This window comes from Drosophila teissieri, chromosome 3R, assembly GCF_016746235.2.
Source record: "Drosophila teissieri strain GT53w chromosome 3R, Prin_Dtei_1.1, whole genome shotgun sequence".
Taxonomy (NCBI): Eukaryota; Metazoa; Arthropoda; class Insecta; order Diptera; family Drosophilidae; genus Drosophila; species Drosophila teissieri.
The window spans coordinates 4,470,372-4,491,972 of NC_053032.1; the positions used below are offsets into that span (position 1 = coordinate 4,470,372).

At 42.1% G+C, this 21,601-nt stretch overlaps 1 protein-coding gene across 2 annotated transcripts in view; it reads right to left on the bottom strand.

The window, feature by feature from the left end:
- Positions 1-1,147: 1,147 nt before the first annotated feature.
- LOC122622394 (afadin) overlaps positions 1,148-21,601 on the bottom strand; it is a 51,672-nt gene continuing 31,218 nt past the window's right edge. The window contains exons 7-20 of one of the 2 annotated variants that reach the window (XM_043800806.1): positions 16,960-17,312; positions 14,297-14,418; positions 13,623-13,677; positions 13,324-13,565; positions 12,832-13,038; positions 11,577-12,042; positions 10,168-10,692; positions 9,856-10,103; positions 9,678-9,796; positions 5,777-6,025; positions 5,448-5,664; positions 2,210-4,169; positions 2,007-2,128; positions 1,148-1,941 (exon numbers count right to left, since the gene is read on the bottom strand). In XM_043800806.1, coding sequence (XP_043656741.1) covers positions 1,749-1,941; positions 2,007-2,128; positions 2,210-4,169; positions 5,448-5,664; positions 5,777-6,025; positions 9,678-9,796; positions 9,856-10,103; positions 10,168-10,692; positions 11,577-12,042; positions 12,832-13,038; positions 13,324-13,565; positions 13,623-13,677; positions 14,297-14,418; positions 16,960-17,312 — 5,078 coding nt within the window. In that variant the 3' untranslated portion in view covers positions 1,148-1,748. The remainder of the gene's footprint in view (positions 1,942-2,006; positions 2,129-2,209; positions 4,170-5,447; positions 5,665-5,776; positions 6,026-9,677; positions 9,797-9,855; positions 10,104-10,167; positions 10,693-11,576; positions 12,043-12,831; positions 13,039-13,323; positions 13,566-13,622; positions 13,678-14,296; positions 14,419-16,959; positions 17,313-21,601) is intronic. The other variant, XM_043800807.1, reaches the window with a different exon arrangement.

Here is a 21,601-nt window from a genome sequence, read left to right on the forward strand (position 1 = left end):
AACAAATGTTGTGTATTATTTAAACAAATTTTCTTTTCTTTTTGAAACACTGGAAGTAATGTAAGAAGTTTTTCCTCAGTGTTGGTTTACAATTTGAGTAATTTTTTGGAAAATCAACCAAAAGTATTTAGGAAGATTGATGGCCGGGAACAGCTGAGTAGGTGCGTAGTGCGCAGGACTCTTAAAATTGAAATTTTTCTGGGCGCGAAACTAAAACTGTTCCCATGGTTATACAATTTGTGACAAAATAAAAATAATAATAAACGGATTCTTGCTGCATTTAAGTTGGTTTCGTTGCTCTGCCACATTGGTCCAAAAACTTTTGAGCAAATATGTAAACACCAAAACTTAATATTTAATTTTCTAACAACAAAATACATTTGCGTTAAAAACTTCGTGGTAACTCAGAGTGTTTAATGTTGATGTAATTAACGTTTATTTCTCATAAATATGCTCAATCGCGTTGCAGAACTTATTTGGTTTTTGATATACATGTATTATGTAAATGCGCTTAACATAAAACGCATTTCTTTTTACAGAATTTTTTTGAACATCGATTACATTTTATTGTTTTACTTTTATATTAAATTAAAAAAATATTTTTGATTTTTTTTTAAATAAATCTCGTTTTATGAATTAAAGTTTAGTTTCGATTTAAAATACTTGGAATGCACAAAAATATTTTGTCACCTGTGCGGTCGGTTTTTAAATACATTTTAATTTTTTTAGCCTTGCAGGGTTTTTTTCTGAACATTTAGAAAATATATTTGTTGTTGTAGTTTCATAAGTTTTGTTTTACCGAATGGAAGAGTGAGCAAAACGTGTACCATTAGTCGATTTACTCGGTTGCAGGGAAATGGTCCTGAGTTTGGGACATATCGGACTCCTATAACATAAATTTATCTGATTTGTTGCAAGGATATATACTCCTCGGCCTGCCGATGTTTTGTTTTAGTTTTTGTTATAATTTTAAAGCCATTAGGGTATCGTGTAATGAAATCCTATTTAGTTTAAATTGGCTACTCTCTATTCGTATTCGAACCTTACTCGCTCTTGGTTTTGCCATTGTTGCATTCAAAATATGTTTAAAATGGTTGCAGCAATTCAAAATATATACGTGTTCTCTAAATTTGTTATTACTCGTTAGTTCTTGGTTTGTAAATATAATTTTAATAATTGAATAATTGGACCATTTGTTTTACCGTTGTTGTAGCTTTAAGTTGTCTAATGGATAAAGTTTATATATATCTATATAACGTTTCTTGTTCCGCACGGTTCCCAGGTAAGTATATGAATATCTAAACTAACTTTGCTCATTTACACTGCCGTTTAATCATAAATTTTATGCTGTAGTCTGATGTAACAAATTGTTTATCGTAAGGTTAAATTTAAAGTTACTTGTTTAAAACGCTTTACAAATGTGGCTCGCTTTGCTTTTGTTGCCCTGTCTAGGCTCGTTAAAGTTTTGTATATATAAACATAGTTTATATAGACTATAAGGATATAAACTGACATTTCTTAATAATTGAAATCAGTTACCATGGATTGGTATTGCCTTGCTTAGCAAATTCGTTAGGTTTGTTTTTTTCTAAAGTGTTCCGACATATGTAACATTACCTATATGTGTGTCCATATGTGTGTTGTGTTATGTAGAGCTAACGTAACAACTTGGCCCCCAATATAATGAAGTGTAAGCTTTGTGGGTTTGGATATGTATATACATAGCATTAGGCAACAATCTCTTTTGCTTAGTGCACCGCGTCTATATCTCGTTGGGCTCGCGATATTTTCAGTTTGTCCTTGGGCGTGTTATCTTCCCCCGACTCCAGGGCGAACATTTTCATCTTCTCCTTGAACGATAGCTTCTCGGGCACCGCATCTCCAGCACGTTGTTGCTGTTGCTGCTGCTGTTTCTCCGCCAGTCGACGCGTACGAGGATCTCTGCGTAAAAGGATAAAATCCATCAGTGAAAGGCTTTAGGACCTCCAAATTGTAAAATATCATACCTATACACTTCTTGAGCTCCAATAACGCCTGGAGTGGATTGCACTGAGGTGTTCCAGAGGGCAGCATCTGGAGTGGCTGGCATTGATGGCAGCATGGAGGCATCGAGATTGTGTTGTAGATACTACATAATAAAAAATATTAATTGGTTTAATTCATTTCAGAAATTACACAATGACAGCTTCTAAAGAACCAATTCACTTACACTTGTATCTTCTCTGATGGTGTCCAAATCGTGATGCTCTATACCATAACTTTCGATGATATATTGCTGCTGCAGCTGTTGTTGCTGGCTATTCCCGCTCACAAAATTATTATCTTCATCATGGAAGCTCACCCGTTTGTTGTCCCTTTGCATCAACGGTGGCGGAGGAAGTGGTGTCCCCAATCCTCCAATTGTTCCTGTTCCCGTGGCCGAAACATAGGCGGCATTCAGTTCCATGGCGCTGAGTGGTGATCCTTGTATGTTGTTGTTGTTTAAGCTGCCACTCAAATTATTGTTTTTATTGGTTTGGGTGTTCATAAGAGATGTCTTAATTTCCACGGTAGTTGCGGCCTGATTGCTAGTGGCTGTTTTTAGTAGGCTCATGGACGAGGTTACGCTTCCAGTGCTGCCCCGCAGTTTCTGCTGTGACATGATTAAATAAGAGCTGTTCCTTTCTGGTGGAGGAGGTGGAGGCACAACAGCATCCAGAGTCTCATTGTTATTATCTTTATCAAGCAATGTGAGCTGATTAAGCTCTTTTGCCAGATTGGATATCGGATGCTCAGTGTGCAGATGTCGTTCGTCCGCAAAACTTGCGGATTTCTGTGACTTCGATGGCGACGAGGGTGCCGAGGGACCAACCCCTCCTTCGGAATACCGATTATGCTTAAGTATGCTCTTCGGCTGCTGGGTGTTGCTGCTCAGCGACTGAGCAGTTGGTGCTGGTGGTTGTGGTGGCATTGAGTCCAACAGACTGCTGCTGTCCGTCATCTCCGCCAGTTTTATATCCGTTTGTCGGTAACTAGTAATGGGTGTTTGTATGGCACTCACCTGACCGCCACCAGACAGTCTGATCAACTCTTGGACGTTCTCCTTGTCGTACTGCTGTTCCTGATCCTGTTCCTCTTGCTCTTGTAGTTCTTGTGCTCTTCGTTCAAAATCGCGCTCGAGGATCAGGGTTTTTAGTTGTTCCTCTTGCATAGTTGAACGGGATATAATTTGGGAAAGCTCTGATATCTGCTGCTCCCGCCACTGGCGAATGTGTTCGCGCCGCATCTCTAGATCCTTTTCACGCTCCTCTCTTTCCCATGGATTGCTACCGCTGTGAAGAGGACGGTTGTTCGCTTGATAAGACGCCACATAGCTGCCCTTTGGCGGATCCAATGTACTGGCTACGTAATTCATTCCCGGACCAATCTGCTGCGTAGCTTTGAATAGCGGATGTGTTGCGTTGGGCGGTAGAGGAGGTTTGTCCTCTGCCTGTAGGGATTGTCCTAGATATCGCTGCTGTTGCTGCTGTGGTTTTGGTGCTGTACTTGGTGGAACATTTGGTTTATTGGGAGACTGTAAGCTACCCAATGGTTTCGGGGGCAGGGCTATAAAATTCGGTGAAGCCTGTTGCTGCTGAATTTCGTAGAGCGTGGATGGATCATGAAGCTGACTGCGCCTGTACTCCAGACTGCCATTCTGATAGCCTCCTGCGAAATCGTTGACATTCTGCATGCTCTGACTGCTGCTCATTAGAGGTTGCTGCTGCTGTTGCTGCAGTGGCAGCGGTTGCTGTTGTTGCTGCTGGTGATGGTACATGTTGCTGATGTTCGGCATGGATGGAGCCATCATCTGCTGCATGCGAAGAGTGTGCTGGAAATTCTGCTGGCTCTTGGTGCGGTTGTTCAAGGTAAGCTGGTGCTGTTGCTGCTGGCCATTGAGGTTGCTGCTGCTGAGTGCGAACTGCTGCTGCTGCAGGGAGTGTTGTTGTTGTTGTGTTTGCTGTTGCTGCAGCTGCTGCTGCGTTGACTGCTGACTGTGGTAATAGGCTGAGACGGGTCGCGTGGGCGGGAGGTTAGCATTGGCTTGAATATTTTGCTGCTGCTGGTACGGCGATTGCTGTTGCTGCTGCGGTGCAAGCGGGGAACTGCCATTGTAGGCGTTCATAGCAGCATGTGCGGCGATCGGGGGTCTAAAAAAAGGAAATAAATGTAAATGAAAGCAAAGTATTCGGAGTGATTTGGAGTTGCTTTAACTCCCAATAGTTTACACTTATTAACATAAACGTGTCGAGGGCTGCAAAATTGCTTACGCTCTTTCCTCCTCCTGAGCAATTAGTTTGTGTTTATTGCAAAGGTGTGTGCTCTTCTGTACACCAGCAACATTTAATAGAGAAGGACAGGAGCTAATTATTCACGTACTTTGGACATTTCTACAATTTCATATTGTTTTTTAGAGGGTACAGCCATAAATTAATTTCTTTAAACGCAATCCTAAAATTACACACACGAGATCTAGTAATATGGCAAGCCAGCTACATTTCTGTGGTCACACATAAACACCTAGCCTCAAGCCAAACCTCCAAAATACATACTCAAAATGGTTTTAAAATATAAATATGACCCTTTGCTTGATGCCTCTTTAAAGTTTGTGGTTGCGATTTTACACACCTGAACTCACTGCTTCCCAAAAAAGCTTTTATAAAGTTTGATAAAATAAATTTAGAAAAAAACAAGAGAGAACGCTATAGTCGAGTTCCCCGTCTATCTGATACCCGTTACTCAGCTAGTGGAAGTGCGAAGGAGAGTCTTCAGCACTGACAGTTTTTGACGGTTTGTGGGCATTAGAGTGGGCGTAGCAAAAAGTTTTTTGGCAAATCGTTAGAAATTTACAAGACTAATACAAATGTAGAGTGGGCGTGGCAACATGAATCGACAAACTTGCGCTGCGTCTATGTCACTGGAGTCTGTATGCTTAGTCTCAGCTTTCTACCTTTTGTACTTCCTGAGATCTCGACGTTCATACGAACAGACAGACGGACGGACAGACGGACATGGCCAGATCGACTCGGCTATTGATCCTGATCAAGAATATATATACTTTATATGGTCGGAAACGTTTCCTTCTGCCTGTTACATACTCTTCAACGAATCTAGTATACCCTTTTACTCTACGAGTAACGGGTATAACAAACCTAAATATTTCAGCGAGAACGATTTTAGAGATCAGCTAAACACAACTGAATTAAAAATTACAATTTTAAGTGAATATACATATATGCATTAACAAAATAAACAACAGTATCGGTCGGATCAGTAGAAAAAAAGAATTTAAAGGTTATAGTTGATATAGTCTGACGGGATTTAAACAAACAAGGTAAAACTTCATAAATAATGCATATCGTTAATATATTCTGTTGACTTATGTACTTATATGTATGTACTTATATGTATGGGACTGATAGTTTTACCTCTCGTTTAAAATCGGTTGGCTCTGATTTTGCGCCCGATACACGCTGAGATTCTGGTAAAACCCCTGCTCGTTGCCGTTGCCATTTCCATTTGCGTTGTTGTGGCTGCCATTCGGCTGTCCCAGCATTCCTCCTGCTGCTGCTCCGCCGATTCCGACTATGCCAGATGTATTGTTATGCAAGCTGTGCGTGCTGCGTGACTTGGAATTGGCCAGAGCTATGTGGAAAACGAGATGGATGCGGGTTGAACAAAGTGAATTAGTCTCGGGCTTACAAATCGATTGAATTGTGCTTCGATTACAAGGATAAGGTGTGTGCAGTTCACTTACATATGGTACCTGATCCCGTGTGGTGATGCAGAGCCGGCACCGATTTACTGTTGGGCAGGTGTGCAGCTAGGGGATTGATAATGCTACTATTGTTGCTATTGCCTAAGGTGTTGTTGTGGCTGTTGTTCAGATGTTGGCTAAGACTAAGGCTATGATTCGGATGACTGTTGGCTATCAGTGGACCCAGAGATTTGGTCGATTCGGCACCGCCCATCCGCGTCAAATCGCGTTCGGACATACGGCGATTACCTGCGGTTTCCAAATTCCCAGCAGCATAATCATTATCAACGTCAGCGAATTGAGTGCATAGTTCGGGGTTTGGTGGTGGAGTTTAGTTTGATTGGTGCGCATAGGGAGAGAGAAAAGTTGTTAGATAGGCATATTGACATTTTATTTTTCTTTTGATTTGGAAATTTTAATTGTGTTCAGTATAATATTAAAATAAGCATTTGAAATCTAATTAAAAGACTACAACCAATTTAAAACGGAGATATAAAACCAGGGGATACAACTATTCAATTGTATTTACACACATAGATATGCACAAAACCAATAAACATTGCTCGTGCTCTTTATATATTTGTATTTTATTGAAAATAAGAGAAACAAGAGAGAATGCTATAGTCGAGTTCCCCGACTATCTGATACCCGTTACTCAGCTAGTGGAAGTGCGCAGGAGAGTCTTCAGCACTGACAGTTTTTGGCGGTTTGTGGGCGCAAGAGTGGGCGTGGCAAAAAGTTTTTTGGCAAATCGTTAGAAATTTACAAGACTAATACAAAAATGAAAAAATATCAAAACATTTTTCATAAGTGTGGGCGTGGCAGTTTTTGGCGGTTTGTGGGCGTTAGAGTGGGCGTGGCAACATGAATCGACAAACTTGCGCTGCGTCTATGTCCCTGGAGTCTGTATTCTTAATCTCAACTTTCTACCTTTTGTAGTTCCTGAGATCTCGACGTTCATACGGACAGACGGACAGACAGACGGACGGACAGACGGACAGACGGACATGGCCAGATCGACTCGGCTACTGATCCTGATCAAGAATATATATACTTTATATGGTCGGAAACGCTTCCTTCTGCCTGTTACATACTTTTCAACGAATCTAGTATACCCTTTTACTCTACGAGTAACGGGTATAAAAAGTAAACAATTGGCAACGCAGCTGCTAAATAAAATTAAATATGAAGCACATACATATACCAAATACGTAACAAATAAATATAAATATGAAGTTGAATAGCTAACTAAATATGAGTATTTTTACAGGATTTGTTTTCCTGTGACTGCATAATCTAATACGGTTTTATAAAATTATTATATCTTTAATATTAAAAATGCTAATACCAATATTAGGAAGAGCAGAAAATTTAGTTAGAATGTATTTATATAAAAGTGCAGAAACACAAATATAATACACAATCGCAAAACTTTAAGTTACCCTCATGACAAATAAAATCTGAACAATCAACAGATCAACGCAATGTTTCAACAAACTAGGCAAAATAAATATAAATTGCGAACAAACTCAATGCCTAATATGTACAACAACGAAAAGAACAACATGAACCTCGGTGCATCTTGGTTGGGTTGTCATCTGTGTGTCGGAAACACTGTTGCAGATGTGGTTCCCGTTGAACCGGGCAATGGTCTTTTGACGCAGTGCCCCGTGCCGCCCTCATTGCCACCACCACCCTCATTGTCATTATTATCGTCACTCAAAGAATGTCCACGAATTTCCAGAACTTCGCAATGAGCAAAACAACAGCTGGAGGGGGCTTCACAAGACTCGACTTCGCTGCAGCTGCAGGAGTGGAAATCATCAAGGGCATCTTCCCACTTTGAATAGCTCTGTGAATTCCGCACGTTGGCGCTGCTGGGCTTAGTGTTGCTGCTGTTGCATTTGGTTTTGTCCGTGGACGGTGGTGTGGCAGGCGCCCGAGAACGTGGCTGCTTATGACAGTGATGATGATGATGGCGAGATTGTGAGCTTGGCTTAGCCCTGAGTTGCACATGCTTTTGCTGTTTGTTGCGCTTCAGCTGCCGCACACTGTGAGCCTGGCGATTGCTGCACATGACACTTTGTCGGTAGCTGGCATATCGGGATAAATCCGGCTTCTGTTTGGTCGTCTCCGCCTCATCGTCCTGGCAACTGTCGTAGCATTTAAAGGTAGCAACTACCTGGTGTTGCTCCTGTTTCCCATGCTTTTGCTCTCGCTTGCCACGACAATGAGCGCAGCATGGGCACTCGCAACTGACTCTATCGCCGACTTTTTCCGCTTCATCGAAGTCCTTTCCCGCACTGCCATTCAGACTCCACTCCTTCAGCTGCATAAGGATCCGCCTCTGTTCCGACTGTGAAAGTTTGGCACACGGCTTGCTACCTGGATCATCCAATTCCGAGGTGGATCGTGATTTATTAATTCTAGACGGAAAACTCCTGTTCGCATTAAAGTACTCTGCCATCTCTCGGACTTTTCCCTGACCCAGTGGCAACAAAAAGCGGGGATTGAGATTGACCTGGCTCGAGGCCCTTCGACTGTTAGTTTCTGTAGAAGTGCTGGGGTTGGTTTTGGTTTGGAAGGTGGTGCTGGCACAATATCGATTGCTTTTATTTACAGTAGGAGAACGGGTGGAGGAACTTTCGATTTCACACACACTAGGAACTTGGATGCTGACAATTGGGGCACCTGGACCGACTGCTGACCTTTTGTGCGAGCGCTGGGTGTTCAATTGCCGCTGACAAGGTGAATGATTCTGCCGGAGCAGCGGCATGCGTTCGATGGATTCGCTGGATGAACGCTGACTATTGGACCCCGATCCTCCTGAACTAAAACCATCAGCTGAGCAATTTGTTGCTCTCTTGCTATTTAACTCCCTACGTATTTTTTGTATCAAAGGAATCTTTTCGGATTGCTCTGTCATCAGAGATTCCGTCGACGAGGCACTGGCTGCGAAATGGCTGATGGCGTCATGGGTATGGTACTTTCTGTCGATTCCAATAGCATCTGGTCCGCCGTCTTCTGCTTGCTCCAGGTCAAAACTTACTGTTTTTCGATATCCCGTTGCAGGATTTCTTTTCCCGGTGGAGGAACAACTAGATGCGGACACGCACGGTCGCTGCATGTACTGTTTCTCATCCTCTTCGTCATCTATAAAAGGAATCTCATCTGATAGCGCCATGGACGCTATACCTTCTTCATTCAGTGGCTGATGGGCATCACTATAGGCGGCAAAGTTTCCAAACGATTCCTGTGAATCCTTAACAGGCTCATCCTGGTACTCCTCAATATAGATAGAAGGTGGTGGAGTTTTCCTCAACGGTCTCATAGGACTAAAGTGGGTAACAGAGGGTGCTATCGGAGGCGGATTATAGTATCCACCCTGATCGTTACCCAAATACAAGCTGCTGGCAGATCGAGCAATGGGTCTCGTATCCCGATATCTAGGGTCAATGTGCAATTGGTGACCCAGTGCACATAGTTCCTCCTGCAGACATGAGGCACTTAAACGTCTAACCGGCGGCGAAGAAGACCGCATGCAGGCAAAAGATTCACGATGACTGCGATTGAGACTATCGTCCGAGATTGAGTTGTTGTAATACCGAGCCTGCTGTTGGAACGAGGAGTGACGACGCTGCTGGCCAGTACTCAGATGCTGCAGAAAGTTGCTGGGGGAGGCTTCTAGCGATTCGAGCGGAGCAGCATGGGGGATGGGTTGGTTACTTGGTTAGCTTACACAACGTGAGTACGGTAGAGTAGAGTAGTGGGTAAATATCTTGGTTAATTGAGTGAGTTGAGTGTTTCTAGCGTCCTACCCAGCACCTGGAGTCGCTCTAATATGTGTGTTTTGTATTGATATGTGTGTCTCTAAGTATGGGCTCCTTTGGGAGCTACTCACCACGCTGAATGACCGGACTAGGCTGCTGCAGCAGCGTAGCCAGCCCATGATAGATGGCTCCCTGCTTCGCCACTTCCAAGCTGACTACAGGACCTGTTCGCACTAGGTAGTCCGCAGCCCTAAATCAAGAAATTAGGAAATAAACCAAGATCTCCCTTAAAGTTCACTAATATACTACCTCTCTTGGGTGATGCCAATCAAACTCTGTCCATCCACGCGCAGCAGCTGATCACCAGCTTGCAGACGTCCATCTGCATCTGCCGCACCGCCAGGCACCACACTCTTGATGTAGATACCCAGCTTCTCCTGACCAGCTCCCTTGGCAGCGACGATGGATAAGCCCATGCCGTTGCTGTTCTTGTGTAGCTTGATGAGCTGCAATTCCGGTTGCGAAAGTTTGTTGGACATGGCACTGGAACTGCGAGCCTGCAATGGTTAAATGATTAATATCATCTACCATAAATTTATAAGTGATCCACAAGTAACTCACATTAAACTGATGCATATAGACCGTCCAAAGGCCAATGGAGGTGGGCTGGGCAGCCAGACGGCACATGCCCTGCTGCTGGAGAGGGTTGAGGAAGTCAACGAGACCAGTGGGAATGCCTCGCACCACATCACAGCTGAATCCATCGTCGGGAAGCAGAAGCGCCAAATGAAGCTCTGGAGATTCTTCCAACCGAACCTCCCGTCCATCAGCACGGGTTAGTTCGTCAGCCACAGATTCCGCCATCCTAATTGCCGTATCAACAAGGTTGCGGGGAAGCTTTTCCTGCTGCAGAAGCGCAGACATTTGAAGAGAGTTTAAACGAAAGCAGGAACAGGCTAACTGCTGGATCTCCTCCACAGAGGATTTCGGTGCTTGCAAAAACTGAGCACACTGATTAATCTTGGCCAAATGGCAATCCGCCGCTAATTCCAATCCTTGCCGTTCTGCCCACAGCTCCAGCAACTGAAGCCGCTCCGTCATTACCTTTCCCCAGTCAGCTGTGCACATTTGAGAGTTGGCCACAATCTGGGAAAGCGGGAAGAACGAAATAAGTGGATTTGAACGAGAAAGTTGTAAAACAGAGGTGCCAATAGATATTTTACGAAAGAGGTATATTATTTTTTTTAGAAAAACAAATGCTATTAAATAAATTAACAAATTAATTAATAAGAAACCGTCTTATAAACAACCAAACAGAACGCTATAGTCGAGTTAACCGACTATCAGATACCGGTTACTTAGCTAGTGGAAGTGCGAACGAGAAATTTAAAAAAATGTTGGAAATTAGTAGAAATAGGAAGAATACATAAATTAAAAATAATTTTTTAAATTTTTTACAATGTGGACGTGCCATTTTTTGGCGGTTTGTGGGCGTTAGAGTGGTCGTGGCAAACAATTTGTTGGCAAATCGATACCAATTTACACTGCTAATAAAAAATGCAAAAATGATCAACTCATTTTTCAAAGACAATATCAGTAAACAAACTTTCGCTGCGTCTATGTCTCTGGATACCAAATTTTTCTAGATTCTATAGTTCCTGAGATCTCGGCGTTTATACGGACGGATGGACAGACGGACGAACATGGCGAGATCGACTTGCCTTGATCCTGATCAAGAGCGGAAACGCTTCCTTCTACCTGATTCCTTCAACGAATCTATCCTTGTACTATACAAGTAACGGGTATAAAAATATTTAAGTTCATTACGAATTTCCTTCTTCTTAAATGCTTTAGAATTTTTAAGAATAATCATTTTTTGAATATGCTTAATATTATTCTTACATATTTGAAAACTCTATACACATTTCTTAGAACAGCCTTATTTGGTCACATCAAAATACGTTAATCTATTTAACAAGCTATATTGGCACCTCTGTATGCACATAACCTGGCCATTTTAGGCCGCTCACCGTATTGAAACATATGACATTGATGTAGTGGAACAGCTGCGAAAACAACTGGATCGTTAGGGCTGCATTTACACGGCATCTTCTAAGAAGGGCCATTGCCGATCCCAGGACGGTCAGTACGAGACCCGCCGCGGAGTCGTGATCAATGTTCTCGGAAAGAAACTGGTTGAGGGTTTGCGAGAGTTCCAATCGGAAGCAGTTGACCACGTTTCGAAACGCAGTCTGCACGGCCTCGGCTAAAACCTCTTGAGCCTGAACGCTAAATGCGCTTATGTGGCGATCTGATTTCAGGAAATGCAGGAACTCCGAGCTGTTTGCCATCCAAAAGGCTAAGATTCGGGGATCTGTGTACTGCTCCTGGACTACGCTGTAGACCAGATTAGACACATGGTGCAGGAACATGGTCAGCTTGTGAGCACGCTCCGTGGGCTGTAACTCCGGGCGGTAGTGTGTAGACGCTCGATATCTGAGAAAAAATATGTTATTGCTTTATCAGTCGCTATTAAAGAGCCCTGTAGCCCCACTTGTATCTATTGATTTTCACACGCGCCAAATGTCAAAGCTCCCTTTTCCCCAAATGATTCGCCAACTTCCTGCTCCAGCTGTTTCTGCTGGGCCAATTCCTGTTACTCCACATCCCGCTGTCAGAATACATTAATATTAATAGCTTACAAATTGGGTCAGCAGCCAAGATAAATCATCATAATTGATAATGAATTGTTGATACTGGCTGCTGCTCTTCAAGGTTGTGTTTGAGGGGCAATAGGATTTGGAACTACAGCCCCCAAGTACATGTCTTTTCACTCTGTGTCTGGACATTTGTCAGCTAGTGTTAGCTGGTCGGAGGCCAGAGTGCTTATAAAATGGGGCACAAGTTACATAGCATCGGGTGATGTAGGTGAAATACACATAAATTTTAAATAGTATTATAATGCATAAGGAATTACTAAGTGAAATGTCTATAAATTAACTCAAACCCTACCTCAATGACTACCATGTTGTTGCTTTAAAATAACTGAAAGCTAAATATAATGTACTTATCCGATTACCAAATGATTAGTCCTAAAAAAGGTATATTTAGTTTTTATTGTTGGTTGTAGGTTATTGGCGGTGGTCTGGTCTGGTGGTCCAAAAACAGCGCATTCTATGGTGAGCGGTATTCAAACATTCAAACAACAATTAAAGCCGAACAAACGCAGTCGCGGCTGCTTTCATGCTGCTCCCCACATCAATGGCCCCATAATAAATTACTCACCTAGCACACAGGTACAGCGAGTAAACGGGTGCCAGCTTAAAGTGCGGAACGTTTACGTCCAGTTCGGTGATAATGTGACGCAGGAAAAGTTCCTGGTGAGTTTCGGGGAACTCTAGGACAGCCGGCAGGATGGGCTCCTGTCCCTGGGTGTCGCCAGAGCCGCTGCCACCTCCGGCCAAAATGCCAGAGCCGGTCATTTTGGGCGACCTATATAACGAAGAGGGTTAATCGATCAGTAGCACAGTACAACAGAAGGACAGATAAATTAGGAGTTCGAAAAGCAGTTGAGACAGTGCAGGGGGAAAGTATACTATGGCATAACTCTAAAGCGCAAACGAATAATAAACAAAATGAAAATTAATTAGACAGTGAGTAAATGCAAATATGCGTATGCTTGATGGTTAAGTGTAGGGAAGTTGTGTTGGCTTTCCTGTTTTGTTTGAAGACAGAATTTCAAATTTTAAAGTTAGATCGATCGACTCCGAATCTTACCGATCTTGACTGTTGGAACCACCTGACTTCAAGCTGGAAATTGACTTGGTTTCGTTCTCCAGGTTACCCTCCAGGCTTTGACCGTCGTAGTTGCCAGAATTGGCGCCCTGATCCTGTCCTGCCTTGCTGTCGACCACGTCCCGCAGCGTGCTGCTCAGGGGATGATCACTGGAGTTATTATTATTGTGGTAGGCGCTGGAATGGTTCGCTTGCTGGTGGTGATCGTAGTCGCCTTTGTGAGTCTACGAATATGCTACCTATTTTAGTACAAATATAAAGCGTTTTAATTAAGTACCCACCGAATTCAAGCCTCCATCCTCATCATTCCAGGATCCCGGGGAAGTGGGAGAGCGGCTGTCATTGTTTAAGAGCCATTTGCATCGTTCGGTCGGTGGATGGTGGTGTTCAGGTGAGTGTGTGGGTTTGTGAAAATTTTTTTTGCATATTTGTTGGGTAATTTATTCGGTTTGGTGAGTGCGTGAGATTAATGTTTTACACAAACAATAAAAACAACCAACACGTAACGAGACATTAATGAACAGCACAGTAAGTCGTGTAAATAAAAAAATAAAACATGAATATACATAAATAAATAGCAACATATTAAGAGAGTTATTCTCGAATGAATTTAAAGTTCTTTGAATGACCGAAATAACGTGAATTTATATGTTTGAAATTTACAAAACTGTCACCTATGTATGCTAATTCTAAAGTCATATATTAGGAAACTCATTTCAATGGTGAGTTCCCGAAACATTTCCCGATGTGAAATGTTCGAAGTCATTTTACACTTGTAACCTACTTTGAATGTTGTCAAAATAAAATCTACAATCAATAACTTTTAATAGCAAGAGAACTTAAATAACATAATTACTCAACATTTGCTGACAAAGCATTGGCGATATAAGCACTGGTTTAGCATAAATGCTTGCTCTTAAATCGGGAAATCCTCTATATTAGCCGGATTACTCACCTTTCGTAGAGACATGCCGAGTCCAGCTGGGATTGCGACAGGGCCAGGTTGTAGCGCCCATCGGTGGGAGAATCGAGGAATCGGTACGAGGCCACCCGTCCGAACATTACAACCGATCCGTTCTGCGAAAGGAAAACGCGAAACATATATGAATGAATTATATTTGCAGGTCTGTGTGACGATGGTTAAAATGTTAAGGAGCATTAAGGTGACTCATTACTAATTTTAATTGAGTGCGGCTATTACTTAAATATTTTCACTGCGAGAGAAGAGTGAAGCACACCAACTGACGGATTCTGGGGCACTAAGTCAGCGATTGGAAATTTTTTGGGGCGTTTGAAATTAAAACTGGCCAACAGCGACGCCCCTCTCTGGGGAAAAATTCGAGTGGAGGACTGTGTTAATTATACCCGTTACTCGTAGAGTAAAAGGGTATACTAGATTCGTTGAAAAGTATGTAACAGACAGAAAGAAGCGTTTCCGACCATATGAAGTATATATATTCTTGATCAGTATCGATACCCGAGTCGATCTGGCCGTTTGCCCGCAAATAGCCCAAAACTGCAACGCCCACACATTTGAAAAATGTTTTAATATTTTTTCATTTTATTATTTGTCTTGTGAATTTCCATCGCTTTGCAGATAACTTTTTGCCACGCCCACTCTAACGCCCACAAGCCGCCTAAAACTGTTAGTGTGGAAATTTCTGCTTCTAGCTGGGTAACAGGTACCAGATAGTCGGGGTACTCAAGTAAAGCATTCTCTCTTGTTTTTTTTTATGTTTTCGTTACTGCCTATCTCTTTCTGGGTTTGTTTGCGTTTTTCTCTAATGCTGATTAGCTCGGTAAACAAATCTTTGACACACAAGAGAAAACTCGATTTGCATTATTTTTGTTCAGGTTCATCGGACCGCAGCCAACCCGAGTTTCCCAATTTGAAAACTAAAACAAGAGAGAACGCTATAGTCGAGTTCCCCGACTATCTGATACCCGTTACTCAGCTATTCGAAGTGCGAAGGAGAGTCTTGGCGGTTTTGTGTGGGCGGGGCAAAAAGTTTTTTGGCAAATCGATAGAAATTTACAAGACTAATACAAAAATGAAAAAATATCGAAACATTTTTCAAAAGTGTGGACGTGGCAGTTTTGTGCGGTTTGTGGGCGTTAGAGTGAGCGTGGCAACATGAATCGACAAACTTGCGCTGCGTCTATGCCCCTGGAGTCTGTATGCTTAATCTCAACTTTCTAGCTTTTGTAGTTCCTGAGATCTCGACGTTCATACGGACGGACAGACGGACATGGCCAAATCGACTCGGCTACTGATCCTGATCAAGAATATATATACTTTATATGGTCGGAAACGCTTCCTTCTTCCTGTTACATACTTTTCAACGAATCTAGTATACCCTTTTACTCTACGAGTAACGGGTATAATTAACAAAGCCGAAGACCAAAAAAAAAAGTAAAATTCTGTTCTTCAGTTTGAGCAAAAGAGACATATTTGTTTTCTTTTTCCCCGAAATTCCTCCAGAGACACTTTGAGGGTAGTGCCGTTCTGAGAGCTCAACTTTGGTCTTTAGGAACTGTTCATTTTGCATCGATTTCATCAAGCGGGAAACCAAATACAACAGAGAAGAGAATACATAACCCTGCGAGATTTGGTGGCGTTTCCTTTTACTTTTTCGTTATTGCGTGACAGTTCAGAGCACCAATTGAATTCAGCTGCTGTACTTGTCGCTAGCTTTTTGTTTGTGTTTCCGTTCTGTGTCGAAAAGTTGTCAAAACAAAAGATAAATCAGCGGCGTTTCAAAATCTGTGAGATGTGCACACACACTCGTCACATTGGTATCTGCGGTTTTATTGCCTTCGAACTAAAAATGTAAAGCTGATAATGAACTTGAAGTGCAGATGAATGGGAATTGAAAAGCCGAGCTTGCTATAGATTGCAAACGTACCATGGCGATATTTACACTCAGAAAAACATTTTTAGATATTCTTTTTTAGATTTAGCTTAATAGATGTTCTATATATAATAAAACTTTAAATGTGCCTTCATTTTCACTTTCAAGCCCATGTGGGAAAACGTAAGTCAATCCCGATGTTAATTTATCTTTTAGCTCCAAGCGAAAGTTGTCCCCATAAGCGGTTAGCTAAGCCAGTGCAATTATAGGCTTGGGACTGCTCAGACAGTTAGAGCTACAAAATCCGCAAGTGCAATAATGACAAAAACAGCCGGCGCAAATACCCTTTTAACTTCAGCCGGGTCAAGGTCGATGGTGAAACTTTTCCTTGCCTCACTGCCAGCTGCTGTCAAATTGAGCACACGCGGCGGTGATGGGTACAAAAATTCAACTAATTAAAACGAATTATTTGCAATTAGGCAATGAGGGGGTACATTAAAGGTCACCCCCAGAACAGCACACTTATGTAGTGCAGTGAGTCGGCAAAGATCTGCTGGAAGCTCAACATTTTACATAAATTAAATAAAGCTATTTCAGAAACTAGAACAATCACACTATTGGAGTAGGAGCTGAATGTGTATATTCCCTAGACACTGTAAGAATTTTCCTAGCATTTCATATCGTGTGCCTTAAATAAGAGTAAGAATCTTAGATACGTAGATTTCATCAGACTACAATTTTAAATTAGGCTATATTCAAAACTTACATGCAGAATGGTCGGTTGACTAATGTGGTGACCGTTGACAAAGGTCAGGGCATCGGTGTGCAGCGGGGTCACGGTGCAAACCCCCTCCAGCAGTGAAATGAGACAGTGCCTCGGCTGGATTGAGGGTCCGAATAGCTGCAGGCAGTTAGTGTTGGCCGACCCCACCTCCACCGGGTCGCTACCCAACTTAATCCGCCGACCGCCGTCGCCGCTGTGAGTCACTTCTACTAGGACGGGTCCCTCACGATCTCCGGATATGTGGTTGGCTCCATTTGCTGCCCCCAGTGGTTTTTTCTTTCGTCTCCGGGGCTGTGAGTCCGCCGGACGTCTCCGTACATGGAACATAATAGAGCCTGAAAATATAATAATATATAAGTTTTTAAAACAATGAATATTGGCTAGGAATTAATTTCATTTAGAGGTTAATTTACTCGTTACATTCATAGTTCGGTATATGGTGTTCGAATACGTAAACAACGATACAAAACCAAAAATATGCAACCACAGTTTTTTAGCCGCCTTTTGTATTTTGTGTCTCGCTGGGAAATGCAGCTTAGGCTGAATGAGGCAAAATTGTAAATCTCTGTCGTGCAAGGGAATGATGACTGATATGACAGTCGAGGCATAAATCAATGACGTGCGCTTGTGTTATTATAATACTTATTTCAATATACTTTTAACTTTTCTTGCTTAATTTTATGTAATTCAAAATCTGGAATCTTAAATTGAAATAGTTTCTATAAATCTGCCAAGGAAACATCGATGCACCCATATGGTGCCCACTAGTGTTGGAACCTCGAAAACGCTCTGTGCAATCGCCACCCATCTGCTCACGTCGGAAGTAATTCCGAAAACGAAATCCACTTCGGACTGCATCATCAATTTCATTTCGATATTAGATGTTTATATTAGATGTGAGACAACGAAAAACAATCTACTTTCCAGGCGGGGGCTAGGCGGGATATACATATATGTACAATATACCCAAATAGCATTCCTGAACCCAGACTGAACCGACTGACTAGCTGACTAGCTGCCAGCTGCCTGGATATCTGGGCGATGTCAGACGGCGAGAGCTCAGTGGAAAATTTTCGCTTGCTGGTTCTTTAATAAAAAAAAAATGTATATACATTTCGTAACTTTTCATAGACGACAACTGCAACACCAACGACAGCGGGCTGACACAAAATTTTTTACTCTGAAACGTATTACCATGAAGTGGTTTAATACTTGAGTTAGCTAAAAATGGTACTGTAAAGTATCCAGTTAGAAGGTGTAACATTTTTAAAATGACAAACATTAGTAACTATTATTTTGTTAGTGATTTATATATAATATAATACATTATTATCAAGATTCCATTGAATCCAAGGAATCTATTGGCTACTGTCATATACTTCCTAGCCGAACTATACTCCTCGGTCTCCCTTCATACCCTCATTTCGGATGCCGCTGCTGGAGCTGCTGTTTATTGTACAGAATGCTTAACGAAGCATGCAAAATGCGATGGCAGCTACTGCAGCACACCTCCCCCCTGTTGCGACATAACCCATTTTTGGCCCATGGTTTTGGGGCAAATTGCAGCAGATGAAGGCAAGATGCCAGACCAGACTTGGCATGTGCCAAAGGCATTTGAGCAATGCAGGCTAAATAAGGCATGGCAATATGTGCAACATATTGGAAGGCAGCGGAGAACCCCAGGGAAAGCTAGTCTCCTTATCAACAAGAAACAAGAAAGAACGCTATAGTCGAGTTCCCCGACTATCTGATACCCGTTACTCAGCTAGTGGAAGTGCGAAGGAGAGTCTTCATCACTGACAGTTTTTGACGGTTTGTGGGCGTTAGGGTGGGCGTGGCAAAAAGTTTTTCTGCAGATCGATAGAAATTTACAATACTAATAAGAAAATGAAAAAATAGCAAAACATTTTTCAAAAGTGTAGGCGTGGCAGTTTTGGGCGGTTTGTGGGCGTTAGAGTGGGCGTGACAATATGAATCGACAAACTTGAGCTGCGTCTATGTCTCTGGAGTCTGTATTCTTATTCTCAACTTTCTAGCTTCTATAGTTCCTGAGATCTCGACGTTCATACGGACAGACAGACAGACGGACATGGCCAGATCGACTCGACTATTGATCCTGATCAAGAATATATGTATATACTTTTCAACGAATCTAGTATACCCTTTTACTCTTCGAGTAACGGGTATAAAAATGTACGCGCTTCATATACTCGGTATAGAGGAAGCCTTGAGTGGGATGACTGAATAATTTCCTTGTTTGAATTGTAGCTAGATTGGAGTTGACCCTAGGGTTAGTTGAAGGTGAAGAATTTGATCACAGATAAGAAGGTGTTGACTATTTTGGACTGGAGCTGAAATTAGCCTTAAAGCTAACTTGCTGCACGGAATTTATTTTAATAACTTAGAATAAAACACATTTCCATGAATCCATATAGTAGGTATATCAATTATGTTTTGCATTTGAAATGAAACGATTTAAATTGGCATTCAAACAAATAGATGTTATTTCACAATTCTTTTTTAACCCTAAACTTTCTTTTCCAACTGCAGGTGACAGTTCCCAATAACTGTGTTCACCAAACCATGTAATTTATAACCGAACCATGCACAACATCCAATTGTTAATCAATCAGTATATGGACAGGTTCGACACTGAAAGACAGCTCAGCAACGAGACCGGCAATCGAAGTATGCATATAGACACATACATAAAAAAGAGCTATCTTAACCTTTGCTTGTGTAGTTAAGCAATTGTTGTTCCAATCAAAAAAAATATTATCGTACAGAAGGTAAAGAGGTTTAAATAATAAACAAAATATATAATTTTCAAACTTAATACAACTTTTTTAAGTGCACTTGCCACTTTATTTCTAGCAAGAGAACGAAAGCCAACAACGGTTCGTCCTTGGCAGTTGACATTTGGAAAGCAGAAACGAGGGGCACATTGATAAAGTGCAGTGCCAAACGGATGCCAGAAAAATCGTTTTAATTGTTCCTACTTGGTCAACAGCTTGGCCGTGCCAAAGGTAGCACCACCAACCCATCCTCTCGCCTACGCACCACCAGTACCATTGTTGACACAAGAAAACGGACAAATTGCAAAAGCCATCAAAATCAGGTGGTAAGGAAACGACAGGTGGCCGGGTGGAGGGGTAGGTAGGTGGATGGCTTTGGGTGGGAGGATGGTTCGGGCGTAGACGAACGAGCCATGAAATTGATTCGGCCAACAACGTGCCAGGATCGTGTGTGTAGCCTCCGACTGTCCTTGTGGGCGGCTGTATTGACGTGGCTGTATGCACGTGCATAAGTGCGAATAAATTGGCAACAGAGCACAAAGGATGGGGGTGGGGGCACATTTTACAGACTGAAAAACAATGCAGGGAAATTGCATAACGAGTTGAGTGACTGCGGCTGAATCTGCACCAGGACAGGTATGACCACCCATCTCCGCCTGTTGGGTAATCCACAAAATGCGGAATCTGGGGTCAACAAGCGCTGGGCGCGTTCAGATTTATTAGCGCAGCTTGTGCTCTAATGGCCAAAGCGATTATAAAGAGAAAAGTGGGTTACCAAAGTGTCCCATTCGGGTTGGTTAGAAAGGCATTTTGGACGCATAGACAAGAGAAACTATCTCGACATTCATACCCTATACGCAGTGATGGCTTTATTGAGCTGTTCCTAACTAATTTATCTCCACTAAATATTTAAAACACGCCCTTTTTTGGATAGTCCATTCCTTTCTAGGACTGATATTTGGTTTGATAGAGCATTTGATATTAAGTGCTTCCTTTCATTATTCTGTTTTCAATTAGACCTTAAACTTCGCATCAGACCATGCAAAATAGCGAACAGAACACAACAATGCATTTAATTAAAAGTGTAGTATGTAAAAAAAATACTTTAAAAAAACAGTCCTTGCTCAATTTAGCCAACTTAGTCGTAAAACGTTGCGGCTTTGATTGTGGAAAACTAAGGAACCTACATATGCAGCCACATCTCCGCCAATGCACGTCGATATAGAGAATCCAGCTACCTTACCGCACTCTTTATTGACCAACCTCCCTTTTCCTATCCCACGAAGAGCGAGATTGAGCAGAAGGGAGCTTTTAACGTTGTGCAAATTAAAACAATGAAAATTTAATGAACAAAGTTTTCCTCTCGTGCAAGAAGTTTCCTCCTTTGACCAGAATCGGGCGCCTGCAATAAACAGGCGGTACCGAGAATAGTTTAATCCTCGTGTAAGCCTCAACGCAGATTGTGTAAACTCCACTTATCTGACGGTCATTTTGCCATACAAATTTTTATAGATGTCACTTCTGCGGTGGACTAAATCAAAACATAGTATTCAACTGAAACAAACCCTGATACGGATCCAAATCACTGAATGCTTTTTAAGTGATTATTCTGGAAAGAGGGTTTTAATTGTTCCCATTCAGTTATTCTATTTACGTTCATCTTCCTACTACCTCAAGTGCAATTCAGCCATGGACAAATATGTGTTTCAACGGTTGCCCCACAATTTGAACCCCTGTCAGCGGCCCAAACTAGATATTCATCCCCCAAGAATAAGGGAGTTGTAATAGTAATCCATGCACAGAAACAAATTATTCTGGCTTCTCTCAAA